The sequence below is a fragment of the Oncorhynchus gorbuscha genome, linkage group LG24, assembly GCF_021184085.1.
Source record: "Oncorhynchus gorbuscha isolate QuinsamMale2020 ecotype Even-year linkage group LG24, OgorEven_v1.0, whole genome shotgun sequence".
In the NCBI taxonomy this organism is placed as follows: domain Eukaryota; kingdom Metazoa; phylum Chordata; class Actinopteri; order Salmoniformes; family Salmonidae; genus Oncorhynchus; species Oncorhynchus gorbuscha.
Genome location: NC_060196.1, coordinates 26,162,352 through 26,176,077, shown reverse-complemented (window position 1 = coordinate 26,176,077; position 13,726 = coordinate 26,162,352). Strand labels below are relative to the sequence as shown.

The window sequence follows — 13,726 nt, the reverse complement described above, 5'->3', positions numbered from 1 at the left end:
AAAAGTATGTCATTGACAGTGATGCAAATGAATACAAAAAGTAGAATTATGCCATACTTTTATTTTGAAGGCTAGCCGTAAAGTACACTGTTGTGGTTAATCCTTATTGTGGCTAGCTTCATATAGATTGGTCCGACCACCATTAATCAAATAAGAACTGTCTTATAAATTAGGGTTATATTAGATGATGACACCCAGCTATATAGTTAGCTAGCTAATTATAGCTACTGGAACAGATTGTCGTTTTGCTATGTATTTGTGGAAGAACATTATTTGCATCGAAACAGCACAGCAAGTAAGTGAAAGAAATAGGTTTTGATTGTCAGTTAAGAACAAATTCTTATTTACAAGGACTGCCTACCCCGGACGACGCTGCGCCATTTGTGCACCGCCCTATGGGACTCCCAATCACGGCCGGATGTGATACACCTGGATTCGAACCAGGGGCTGTAGTGACGCCTCTTGCACTGAGATACTACAGTCCTTACACCGCTGCATCCATGTGTGTGTGTTTAACTGTACTAGAATGCTTAAAAGGCCGCAACATTTTTTTATATTGGTTATCTGTATCGTTTTTTGTTATCGGCCAAAAATGTCATCGGTGCATCACTTATTATTATTATTATAATAAATGATGCGTAGGACTATTAGGCGTAAGCAACAGATCTGGACGATATGTCATTTTAAGCGATTGGAGCGTCCTTCGTGGTGCTGAAAGGACAGCGCCAGGATTGCACTGTGATGTTGAAGTTGAATGAACTTTTTAACCTTTAACTTGTGGTGCTGAAGGATACCTCTGCCATTTGGCCAGTTCAGGAACAAAAAAACAACCATTTTCATTTGGCCTATTGCCTAATAGGCCTACGACTGCTTGGTATAGCTATTTGTAGACATTAGTAAATACATATAGCTGAATATCATTGCACTGTTTGAGAGGAGAGCTTTTTTGCGAGTAGGCATTTCAGTTTGTCTAGCTTGCACACTGTATCGTACACTTTGATTTGATTAGCTTGAACACATGGTTACAATATACCCTATTACAGAATAAAATAAAACAGGTGAACTATAAATTCATAGAATTTATTTGGTAGATTAAACATGCTATCAAATCAATTGACCAAGTAGTGAACGTAAATCATTACTACGTAGAATTGCAGAATATTCGTTTTCTATATTTTGGAGTGCTTAATTCATGCATCGCAATAAACTGTAACCTAAATGCATTATTACCTCCTACTTGGCCCAAATTTACATTTCCAATTGCCCACCCTGGCATACCAAGCCAGATCGAGCCCTGCGTCTCAACCAATAGCCAATGTAGGCTAAATATATCCCAAGAAGGGCTACAGCAACTTTCAGAGAGGGTCCGGCTCCATGGGGTTTGCTGTGTCCACTCTGGTTTGGGTGTCCTCGGCGCCGTGTCGCCGGAACCATGTGGTCATATATCGTTCCACTGGGCGAGGGGGTCAGTGGAGTTTTATGAATGTCAAGGCAGACACAGTCATTAAATATTTTTGATTTTTTTTATCCAATGTTCTGATTGGCCAAAGTGGTCAAGCCTCTGACTGGCCTCCGCAGTACGCACCACGCAGTATAGTTCTTCATCATTCTCGCCACCGCCAGAGAGAAGACGGGGAAGAAACCACAATTTATAAACCTCTCGGCTGCTATACATTTGAATTTGGTTTGTCATTATGTTGTGCTAATTTAAATATAACTTGAGAAAAATATTGAAATGCAACATGCTACAATTTCAAATATTTGACTGAGTTACAGTTCATATAAGGAAATCAGTCAATTGAAAGAAATTCATTAGGCCCTAATCTATGGATTTCACAGAAATGTTTTATTTATCTATGTAAGTCAGTTAAGAACAAATTCTTATCTACAATGACACATAGATGGGTCCAACCACCATTAATCAAATAAGAACTGTCTTATAAATTAGGGTTATATTAGATGATGACACCCAGCTATATTGTTAGCTAGCTAATTATAGCTACTGGAACAGATTGTCGTTTTGCTATGTTTTTGTGGAAGAACATTATTTGCATCCATGAGCTAGCTAGCTTTTGTTTTGTTAACACATGACTGGGAATACAGATATACATCTGTTCGTCACAGATACCTTAAAAAATGAGCCTCACAATGGGCCTCAGGATCTCATCGCGCTATTTCTGTGCATTCAAATTGCCATCGATAAAATGCAATTGCATTAGTTGTCCGTAGCTTATGCCTGCCCATACCATAACCCAACCGCCACCATGAGGCACTCTGTTCATAACGTTGACATCAGCAAACCCGCTCGCCCACACAACGCCATACATGTGGTCTGTATTTGAGAGGCTAGTTGGATGTACTGCAAAATTCTTTAAAACAACGTTTGAGGTGGCTTTTGGTAGAGAAATGGACATTTAAATTATCTGTCAACAGCTCTGGTGGACATTCCTGTCAGTATAATTGACAAAACTGCACATTTTAGTGGCCTTTTATTGTCCACGGCACAAGGTGCACCTGTGTTTAATCAGCTTCTTGATATGCCACACCTGTCAGGTGGATGGATTATCTTGGCAAAGGAGAAATGCTCACAAACAGGGATGTAAACAAATTTGTGCATAAAATGTGAGAGTAATAAATGTTTTGTGCCTTTGGAAAATGTCTGGGATCTTTTATTTCAGCTCATGAAACATGGGACTAGCGCTTTACATGTTGCATTTTATATTTTTGTTCAGTGTAATTTATAACATATTCCAGAAATAGTTTCACCAGCTTTGTGTATTCTCAAATTGAAAAAAGTGAGGGAGCTCCACTTCTCCACGCTCCAGACAGCACTTACATGCCTGACAGAGATCAAGCCTCTACAGTACAGAAATGGGGAGAAAGAGAGTGAAAGTATAGTGAGCTCCAAACCTACCTCTTTCACTGCCTCACTGTTGTCCCGCATGCGACTTTCTCTTCTCCCCATCTCTTATATAGTACTTAGGGATCCATCTTTCTCTATCCCTCCCACTCCTTACACCTTTCTCATGTTCACTCTTTTTCTCAATTTCTTGCTCTCCCCATCTCTCTGTTTAATTGGCATCTTTTATCACGTCGCGAATCCCCTGCATATTGAGGAAACCACCATTGTGACTGTTTTAATAAGGGTTTAATTTCTGCTTCCTGGGGTGGCTTTTCTCTTCATTCCTCGAGCTGAGCCAGGCACACAGTTTGGCAGAACACCGTGAGAACACAGATGTCGCCGAGACGAGGTTTTGAGTGGGAGCCCATAAAGGCTGTTTTTGTGATGACCCTGTGGCTGTTATGACACACTCTTAATTCCGTTTCTGGTGGGGGCACTGTCTGTGTCCCAAATGGCACCCTATGCTCTACATAGTGCACCACTTTTGACTGCTTTTCCCCTATGGGGCCTGGTCAAAAGCAGTGTGCTCTATTGGGAGGACGGTGTTATTTGGAACACAGGCTCTGTCTGGCTGCTGCCGGAACCAGGCTGACCCTGTCTGTTTTCTCTAATTATTTATTTAAATGCTTTGATCAACCAGCGAGAGGTCAGCCAACTGCAGAGAGCTTTTGAAAACACGTTTGTGTGATGCGGCATTCGAGAGAGTATCTGTCTATGCCTCTGTGCATGGTCCCATAGGGTGGCGCACAATTGGCCCAGCATCGTTCGGGTTAGGGGAGGGTTTGGCCGGGGTAGGCCGGCATTGTAAATAATCATTTGTTCTTTAACTGACTTGCCAAGTTAAATAGAAATACTTCATTGAGTGTAAAAATGTGTATTAAATGGGTACTTTGGGATTTTGACAATGAGGCCCTTTGTCTACTTCCCTAGAGTCACATGAACTCTTGGATGCCATTTTTCTGTCTGCATGCAGTTTGAAGGAAGTTGCTAACTAGCGCTAGTGCAATGACTGGAATTCATGCGTGTCTGCTAGTGGTTTTTGTCTATTTCTCCTCAGGTGGACTTTGCCTTCACGGTGTGGCAGAGCTTCCCAGAGAGGTTGGTGGGCTACCCGGCCCGGAGCCACTTCTGGGACAGCAACAAAGAGCGCTGGGGCTACACTTCCAAGTGGACCAACGACTACTCCATGGTGCTGACCGGAGCTGCCATTTACCACAGGTACAGTAGGCTACAGTACAAGCTCCAGGGTGACGTTTCCCCTCGGCACAGATCTAAGATCAGCTTCCCCTCCCCCAGAATGTAAAACTGACCCAAGATCAGTGTATAGGTGCAACTTCACCCTGTTCAACAGTATTACACTACCAGCAGTGCTTGACCTGGTAGTGTTTATATTTAGGTACAGGAGCTTCACAATACTTTCTGAGCTAATATTCTATAACAGGTGCAGGAACTCAAGCAGTAGAGCATTTGAGGTGCCAGTACTCTTTTCTGGTGAGCTCGTGCCCAAGACAAGCACTGACTACCAGTGGAAGCTGGTGGATTAACAAATCGGATGACGGGCTTATTGTAATGGCTGTAATGGACAAGGTAGCAAACACAATTGAAAGTGACATAAACCTCCACTGAACACTACTGTAGGAAGTAGACTGAGGCCACATACTGTACATCAGTCATGTTGAGTGGTGCATCGTGGATCCTGTCCCAACCCTCATTACATTCTTTTTCATTCAGTTCAACAAAGACTCATTTCAGCACTGTTATCAAACTTACATTGAACCCGCTTTGATTAGCTTTTAACTCAATCAAATCAATCAATCGATCCAAACTCTAATCTTGAATGAGTCCCAGGTCTTTCCAAATACCTCCAAAATCTCCCTCTCAACTCTTCTTCTCCCTCTCCATATATTACCACTTCCTGTTCACTAACTTATTCTTCATCCTCAGATATTACCACTTCCTGTACACCAATTTCCTGCCAGACAGCCTGAAGGGCATGGTGGACCAGCTGGCTAACTGTGAGGACATCCTCATGAACTTCCTGGTGTCAGCCGTCACCAAGCTGCCGCCCATCAAGGTCACCCAGAAGAAGCAGTACAAAGAGACCATGATGGGACAGGTATGTAATTATAAGACTGGATAAGAGCGTCTGCTAAATGACTTAAATGTAAATGTAAATAAGACATTACAAACTGTGTAGTCTGGGTACTGGATGCTGATGGCTGAAACAGCATTTCAGCTGTGTATATCTGACAATATACCACGACTATGACGCAAAAATACTAGTTTGCTGTTTTATGTACGTTTGTGACCAATTTATAATAGCAATACGACATCTCAAGGGTTTGTGGTAAATGGCCAATATACCATGGGTAAGGGCTGCATCCGGGCACTCCGCTTCTCGTTGTGAGTAAGAACAGCCCTTAGCCGTGGTATATTTATGCAATAAGGCCCAATATACATGGCTAAGGATTGTTCTTAGGCACGACGCAACACACAGTGCTTGGATACAGCCCTTAGCCGTGGTATATTGGCCATATACCACACCCCTTGTGTGTTATTGCTATTATAAACTGGTTACCAACCAAATTAGATGTAATTAAATGTTTTTGTCATATGGTCTAATATACTACGGCTTTCAACATTCATGGCTCAGAAAACTTGCTTGCATCATGCCTAAAAACAGTCCTTAGCAGTGGTATATTGGCCATATACCACACCCCCTCATGCTTTATTGCTTAATTATAAAATGGATGGTTCGAGCCCAGAATGGTATGTCAGACCATATACCACGAGTATGAGACATTTTCTTTTTACTGCTCTAATTACATTGGTAACCAGTTTATAATAGCAATAAGGCACCTCAGGGGTTTGTTGTATATGACCAATATACCACAGCTAAGGGCTGTATCCAGACACTCCACTGTGTGGTATACTGGCCATTTACCACATTTATCCCTCGGGCCTTATTGCTCAGTTATAGCATGGCATTGTTGAATACTAATTTCTGATTGGCTTCAAAGGTAGTCTAGAGTGTGCATTATTTAAGTGATAATGCCCTCGAGACGGTGTTTGGCGGATATATTGGCACATGTCACTTTTATACAACAGGTTACCAACATATTCAAATAATGATTGACATATTTTCATAAAAAATTTTACTTTGATGAATTTATTCATACTAAACTCTGCATCAACAAAAACACGTCCTCACTATCAATTGCGTTTATTTTCAGAAAACTTAACGTGTAAATATTTGTATGAACATAAGATTCAACAACTGAGACATAAACTGAACAAGTTCCACAGACATGTGACTAAAAGAAATGGAATAATGTGTCCCTGAACAAAGGGGGGGTCAAAAGTTAGTATCTGGGGTGGCCACCAGCTGCATTAAGTACTACAGTGCATCTCCTCATGGACTGCACCAGATTTGCCAGTTCTTGCTGTGAGATGTTACCCCACACTTCCACCAAGGTCCACAAGTCCCCAGACATTTCTGGGGGTAATGGCCCTAGCCCTCACCGTCCGATCCAACAGGTCCCAGATGTGCTCAATGTGATTGAGATCCGTGCTCTTTGCTGCCCATGGCAGAACACTGACATTCCTGTCTGGCAGGAAATCACGCGTAGAACGGGCAGTATGGCTGGTGGCATTGTCATGCTGGAGGGTCACGTCAGGATGAGCCTGCAGGAAGGCTACCACATGAGGGAGGAGGATGTCTTCCCTGTAACGCACAGCGTTGAGATTGCCTGCAATGACAACGAGCTCAGTCCGTTGATGCTGTGACACACCGCCCCAGACCATGACAGACCCTCCACCTCCAAATCAATCCCGCTCCAGAGTGCAGGCCTTGGTGTAACGCTCTTTCCTTAGATGATAAACGCGAATCCGACCATCACCCCTGCTGAGACAAAAACCATGACTTGTCAGTGAATAGCACTTTTTGCCAGTCCTGTCTGGTCCAGTGACGGTGGGTGTGTGCCCATAGGTGACGTTGTTGCTGTTGATGTCTGGTGAGGACCTGCCTTACAACAGGCCTGCAAGCCATCAGTCCAGCCTCTTTCAGCCTATTGCGGACAGTCTGAGCACTGATGGAGGGATTGTGTGTTCCTGGTGTAACTCGGGCAGTTGTTGTTGCCATCCTGTACCTGTCCCGCAGGTGTGATGTTCGGATGTACCGATCCTGTGCAGGTGTTGTTACACGTGGTCTGCCACTGCAAGGACGATCAGCTATCTGTCCTGTCTCCCTGTAGCTCTGTCTTAGGCGTCTCACAGTACAGACATGGCAATTTATTGCCCTGGCCACATCTGCAGTCCTCATGCCTCCTTCCAGCATGCCTAGGGCACGATCACACAGATGAGCAGGCATCTTTCTTTTGGTGTTTTTCAGTCAGTAGAAAGGCCTTTTTAGTGTCCTAAGTTTTCATAACTGTGACCTTAATTGCCTACCGTCTGTAAGCTGTTAGTGTCTTAACGACCGTTCCACAGGTGCATGTTCATTAATTGTTTATGGTTGATTGAACAAGCATGGGAAACAGTGTTTATAGAGCTTTTACAATGAAGATCTGTCAAGTTATTTAGATTTTTTACGAATTATCTTTGAAAGAAAGGGTACTAAATAAGGCACGTTTCTTTTTTTGCTGAGTTTATTTCATCCTTCCACAAGATATAGTCCCGACACAAATCTAGAGTTGCTTCCCAGGCCGGCTGGTCGTTCGTTCTATCGGTTCGTTTGCCAGAGACCCAATACTTTATTTGTATATAGCCATAAAAATTATGCCAGCTGATTCATGATTTTGAATGGCTGAGAATTTCTGCCTGTCTGTCTCGTCCCGACTCCCGTTCATTACTATGGGACCGCTTGGAGATCGAATTTGAATATTGAAACAATGTTGAAAATGTCAGAGACATACCGCAAGCTTTATACAAATCTCTGCTATTGAAAACTAAAATGTTAGTCGAAAATAAATGTAAGATAATGTCTAGTGGAGATCAAGTTTATAAATTGCCTGGCTGGGGTGATGGAACAGTCAGATGGAACAGAGTAAATAGGCATTTTATCGTCATAGATTTAACAGGTGGTAACAGAACAGTGCAAACTGGCTCTAATCAGAATGGAAAGAGGAGCGGGAGGCCCTGGTGAACAACCAAGCAAGAGGACAAGTACATTAGAGTGTCTAGTTTGAGAAACAGATGCCTCAAGCCCTGAACTGGCAGCTTCATTAAATAGTACCCGCAAAACGCCAGTCTCAACGTGAAGAGAACAGTGATGCTGGCTTTCTAGGCAAAGAGTTGCAAAGAAAAAGCCATATCTCAGACTGATGCTCCCTTCTGGCTTTCCTTGATTTTAACTAGGCTTTATTCTGTAGTTTTAGTCAGTTGAACTATAAAGTAAATGAAAAATAAAAGCACACTCTTACAACCTTATCTACGAGTGACAGAACTTACATACATAACAGTTTAACCGGCGTTATAACAGGTTCAGATTAACACATGAATAAAGGAACAAATACCTCATTGGCTGCTTATTACAGAAGGGAGGAAATCAAACTTCACACTTATTATTCCTGGCATGAATTCACACTTCATCCTAACATACTCTTCAACCTTTATGAACTACTCCCGATGACATGGGCAGGATTGCCTTCCCTCCAAAAGATCCCCGTTACAACAGTATTAGCTACGTAGTTCCGCTTGTATTATCAGGGACACATAAACAATTCAAACAAAAGACAACGAGATAACCTGTAAGTCTGTCACTGGACAGAGGAACTCTGCCTAGAAGGCCAGCATCCCGAAGTTGCCTCTTCACTGTTGACGTTGAGACTGGTGTTTTGCGGGTACTATGAATTATGGACTTGAGGCATCTGTCCTCTTGCTCAGTTGTGCACTGGGGCCTCCCTCTTTCTTTTCTGGTTAGAACCAGTTTGCACTGTTCTGTGAAGGGAAACACAGCGTTGTACGAGATCTTCAGTTTGTTGGCAATTTCTCACGTTGAATATCCTCAGAACAAGAATAGACTGATGAGTTTCAGAAGAAAGGTCTTTGTTTCTGGCCATTTTGAGCCTGTCATCGAACCCACAAATGCTGATGCTCCAGATACTCAACTAGTCTAAAGAAGGCCAGTTGTCTTGCTTCTTTAATCAGAACAACAGTTTTCAGCTGTGCTAACATAATTGCAAATGGGTTTTCCAATGATCAATTAGCCTTTTAAAATGAGAAACTTGGATTAGCTAACACAAAGTGCCATTGGAACACAGGAGTGATGGTTGCTAAATGGAGGCCTCTGTACGCCTCCATTTAAAAAATCAGCCATTTCCAGCTACAATAGTAATTTAAGACATTAACAATTTCTACACTGTATTTCTGATCAATTTGACGTTATTTTAATGGACATTTTTTTTTTGCTTTTCTTTCAAAAACAAGGAAATTTCTAGGTGACCACAAACTTTTAAGCGGTAGTGTGTATATATATATTTTCCCCTAACCCTAATTGGAGTAAACTAATGGACAACAACACTTAGGCTACTACTTCTAGCTTATACATACTATATACATTTTACAGACACAGTATAGTTTGCAATAGTTATCTTTTGTTGCTAGTCCCATCCTTCAGCTTATTCAACCCCTCCCATCTACCTCTTAACACCATCCATATTGGATTTCTATTTGCCATATAGTTTTCAACTGTGCTGTGATGTTTCACAAAAGTTCTGAACCATTCTATTCTCATAGATTCTACATATTGTAAATTTTAAAAATATATATTTTTTTTGCAAAGAGTGTTATACTATTGATCGATTGACTATGACTTTTTAAATCACCCAGCAGTGCTATTTGAAAACACACCTACACATTAACACATAGAAACAGTACACCCTCCATATAATTCACATCATAGGCCTAATAGTACTGTTGAGCTCTTTACTTGCACACAATATAGCTGGATCACCCCGTTCTGTCCCTAGGGGTCCACGGCCCTGTAGCACTCCAACCCAACACACCCCACTCAGCTTTAGGATCTTAGTGAAACATTCATTCATTAGGCCAAGGCGACAACAGTACAACAGATCCCCAGGTTCAGGACTGTGCAGCCCAGTAGCTAGGGGTTGCCTGAATCTCCCCTGAAGTAGGCATGTTTTCAGTACAGACTCCCTTTTGTCGTGAAATATTCCATATAAGGCATCCAGACCTTATGAAAGTTGCACAGTATACCCTTAATCTTAAAACACATCTAGTGATACTGTGCATAACTTTTCATTTCTTCCATACATTGTGGGAGGATAACCAACCGTCCAAATAATGGCAATGAATTTATTAGCCATTATAAATGCTTGGTTACACAAGTTTCTTCTGATAAGTCTCCAGTATCAACATTTCCTAGCAAACAAAAACAATGAGAAGGAGAATCTGAAGACATGCTTAGATAAAAGAACATACTCTTTGCTAAGTGGCTGTTCCACTGGATGTCATAAGGTGAATGCACCAATTTGTAAGTCGCTCTGGATAAGAGCGTCTGCTAAATGACTTAAATGTAAATGTAAATGTAGAATTCAGACAGCCTTCAAGACCCCAACATATGCAAATAGGGGCGGCAGCGTAGCCTAGTGGTTAGAGCGTCGGACTAGTAACTTAAAAGGTTGCAAGTTCGAATCTCCGAGCTGACAAGGTACAAATCTGTCGTTCTGCCCCTGAACAAGGCATTTAACCCACTGTTCCTAGGCAGTCATTGAAAATAGGAATTTTTTCTTAAACCGACTTGCCTTGTTAAATAAAACTATAAAATATTTGTGCATGATATTCCATTTCACTGGCATATAGTATTGGTCTGAGATTATATATGAACATGACTGGGCATTCTAACATATCATTCATCATCATCGTCTTCCTCACATTTACGTTTTGTGTCATCGGGAAAAGCCCTTTGATACAGTTTGGAAATCAACTTTTGAGGTTTGTCAGACTGCCTTAAAATAGCATCCATTGTTTGCTGGACAGAGATAATAAAGTGTTGTATCTTCAAAAATTCACAGACTGGTCTTCCCTGGCTGCCTGATTCTGCAGAGTCCCCTTCACCATCTGATCCTCCTAAAATGAGGCACGGCAAAGAATTGCCTCCATGTACATGTATTGTCCAAGAATAGAATCAACGGTTCAATAATTGAAATAACCACGATTCCCAGATCCCAGACTGTAGCTTTAAGCTTAAAACTGTTGCCCTGTAGCTACTGTAGGTCAATTCAAGATAGAACTTTGTATCATTCACTAAATATACTGCAAAATTCCCCTGAGCTCCGTAGACTGGTCCTCCGTGGCTGTCTGACCCTGCTGGGACCCCTGTCACCATCTGATCCAGCTAATAAGCACTTGAGAGCAGCATTCCCACGGGATGCCTGCGGGACCTGCGGGTCCCAACAGAGATCATTGTGATGTGGTTATCATTTTTCATGCTGCTGGCAGTCAGACAAATGACTTTGGGATGAAAATATTTTTGTTGTCCCACAGATTATTTGGAAACAGCCCTCTTTCTGCTTTGTACGCGTTAGCCTACCTATTGTATTAGAATCACTTTTTTTGTGTGCATTATTCACACTCAGAATTCGCTGCCTCAACTTCAGTAGCCTACCTCTCCTAGTTGGGCGTGAGAGTTCTCGAGTGCCAAGTACAGTATGTGTGGTCTCGTTGAAATAGAGTAGGGCTGCCCACATGGGCAGAGAATCACATGGCAGTTAACTTGAATATGACATTAACTTCAATCTGATTAGACTGTAGTGTCTGTGAATAAATATTGATAATGAAAAGAAGTGGAGGGCGCTCAACCAACGTGAGTTGAAGTGTAATAAAAAAAAATGGTAATCATAATTTGAAAAGGGAAAAAGAACAGCACGCACATAGGTTAGACTATGTGCCAGCGTTGCCTTAAAAAAAAATTCAAGTTATCATTTATTTGTCTCTGCCTGCAAATCAGCCTCCTAAAAACGTAGCAAGTGTCAGTCATCATTCTTGCTGCCTCCAGTTCAGTAGCCATACCTGCGAGGTCAGGTGCGCCTGTGGTCTCGATTAAATAGAGCCGTCTATGTACACATGGTCGGAGAAACACTTTCCATGGAAATGGACTTCCTAAATAGACCTATGATTATTAGGCTATACTTTACTACATTGCGTAGAAATATGGATAAATATTGATCACCCATATTTCTCTGTCTTCCCACTCCTTAAAGGTAGGCTATACAAATAGCTCAAGAGAAAGTGCAAAAGTCTCTCCAACAAATGCTCTCTTCAAACTACATCGAGCATATTGGCTGATATAGCCCAGTAATACAATGGAAGGGCCATGTGAGAATCTCTGGTAATTTAACCTATTTCTTAAATTATTTTTGTTCATTTGATATTGCCTATGGGGTGGGAGTCGGACAGAAAGCCGCACAGACCTCCACTGTGCACCATGACAGTGAAACCTGTAACGTTAAAGTTGTTTATGACTGTGTCCGTGTGAAAAGTAGGGACTTTTGCTCGGGGAAACTGATAGATCAATAGCGTTACATTGACATACTGACTAATACAACTCCCTTTGCACTGAAACAACTTCAGAATATCAATCTTCTATCGTTTTGGCCGATGGTTTCATCGTTGTGTTCAGGTCTAGTTTGATAGCTACTGTAAGCCATCTTTTGGCCAGCTCTCTCTAACAGTACATCAACTGGCAAAAACTTGCCCATTTCATTTACTTCTGAAACGTGACACAACAAAGGCTACAAAACATGTCCATACAAACAACTGCTGTTAGATAGCGATATGAGGTGGCTATTATTACTATCTGACAGATAACTAGGGGCTCAGAGCTGACCTGGCTGTGGTAGCGAACGTTACTCACTAGAGTAGCTTATTCATTCACCTCACTTGAGAGGGGATGAAACATTAGCTAATGTTACATGTCAGTTACAATACTAGCTTTTAAAAAATGTTAAACAGCAGTTACCTTGCCAGCTACATCACGCAACTAAAGAGTAGCCAGTTTCTATACCTGTTAGAACTCGGTGGTGTAGCTGGTAAGGTAACTGCTGAACTCTAAGCAACTCTCCCGTGCAGGTCCAACCAGCCTTCCAGAGGCTTTGCCTTCACACTGTCAGCCCGCTCTGTGGTGTCGGTGGGGTCCTAAATCCAGTCCGTCTAAATACGCCGAACAGCCTAGCCTAACGCTCGGGAGGCGTCTGCGTGGTCCTAAAGCACACTGGTGCCTCGTTTTGTGTCACATTCCAATAATAAAACTGGGAGGCACAAAAATGCCATTTCAGAATGTGGGTTCCGCCCTTCCCCCAGTGAAAGTTGTGCCCCTGATTCGCAGAATAATTAGATGGCTATGAAGCTCATTCTTTGCATGTTTGAGCTACTTCTGAAAGCAAAGATCGAATTGGAAACTTTATTGGCGTTGTTGAATTCATTTTTCATTATAGCAAGCTAGGACTGATGGTTTGGTTAGGAAAAGTTCAAGGGTTCAACTCCACCACTTTTCAACAATCATTTTCATCATCTCCAGCACAATACCAGTGTCAGCATATACGTTTTGTAGAAAAAAATATATCAACTTAAAACTATGATATCTTCAAAAGTTGAAACATTATAAACACCTAGATTTGCGGTGCCTTGGGCTAGAAAGTCACTGCTGGTTTTGAAAATCACTTTAAATCCAGAGGAGGCTGTAGTTAGTATGGTTGTGCCAGTTTTTGTAGGACATTAGCCTAAATGTTACTAATATATTCTCAATTAGCGCACTAGCAGCCATCATATTGACAGTTAGTAATCGAGCTAAGTGTTTTGAGTTAC

General features: G+C 41.9%; 1 protein-coding gene across 1 annotated transcript in view; it reads left to right on the top strand.

The window, feature by feature from the left end:
- ext1b (exostosin glycosyltransferase 1b) overlaps window positions 1–13,726 on the top strand; it is a 131,382-nt gene that overhangs the window by 112,921 nt on the left and 4,735 nt on the right. The window contains 2 exon segments of the mRNA XM_046326862.1: window positions 3,960–4,120; window positions 4,847–5,018. Coding sequence (XP_046182818.1) covers window positions 3,960–4,120; window positions 4,847–5,018 — 333 coding nt within the window.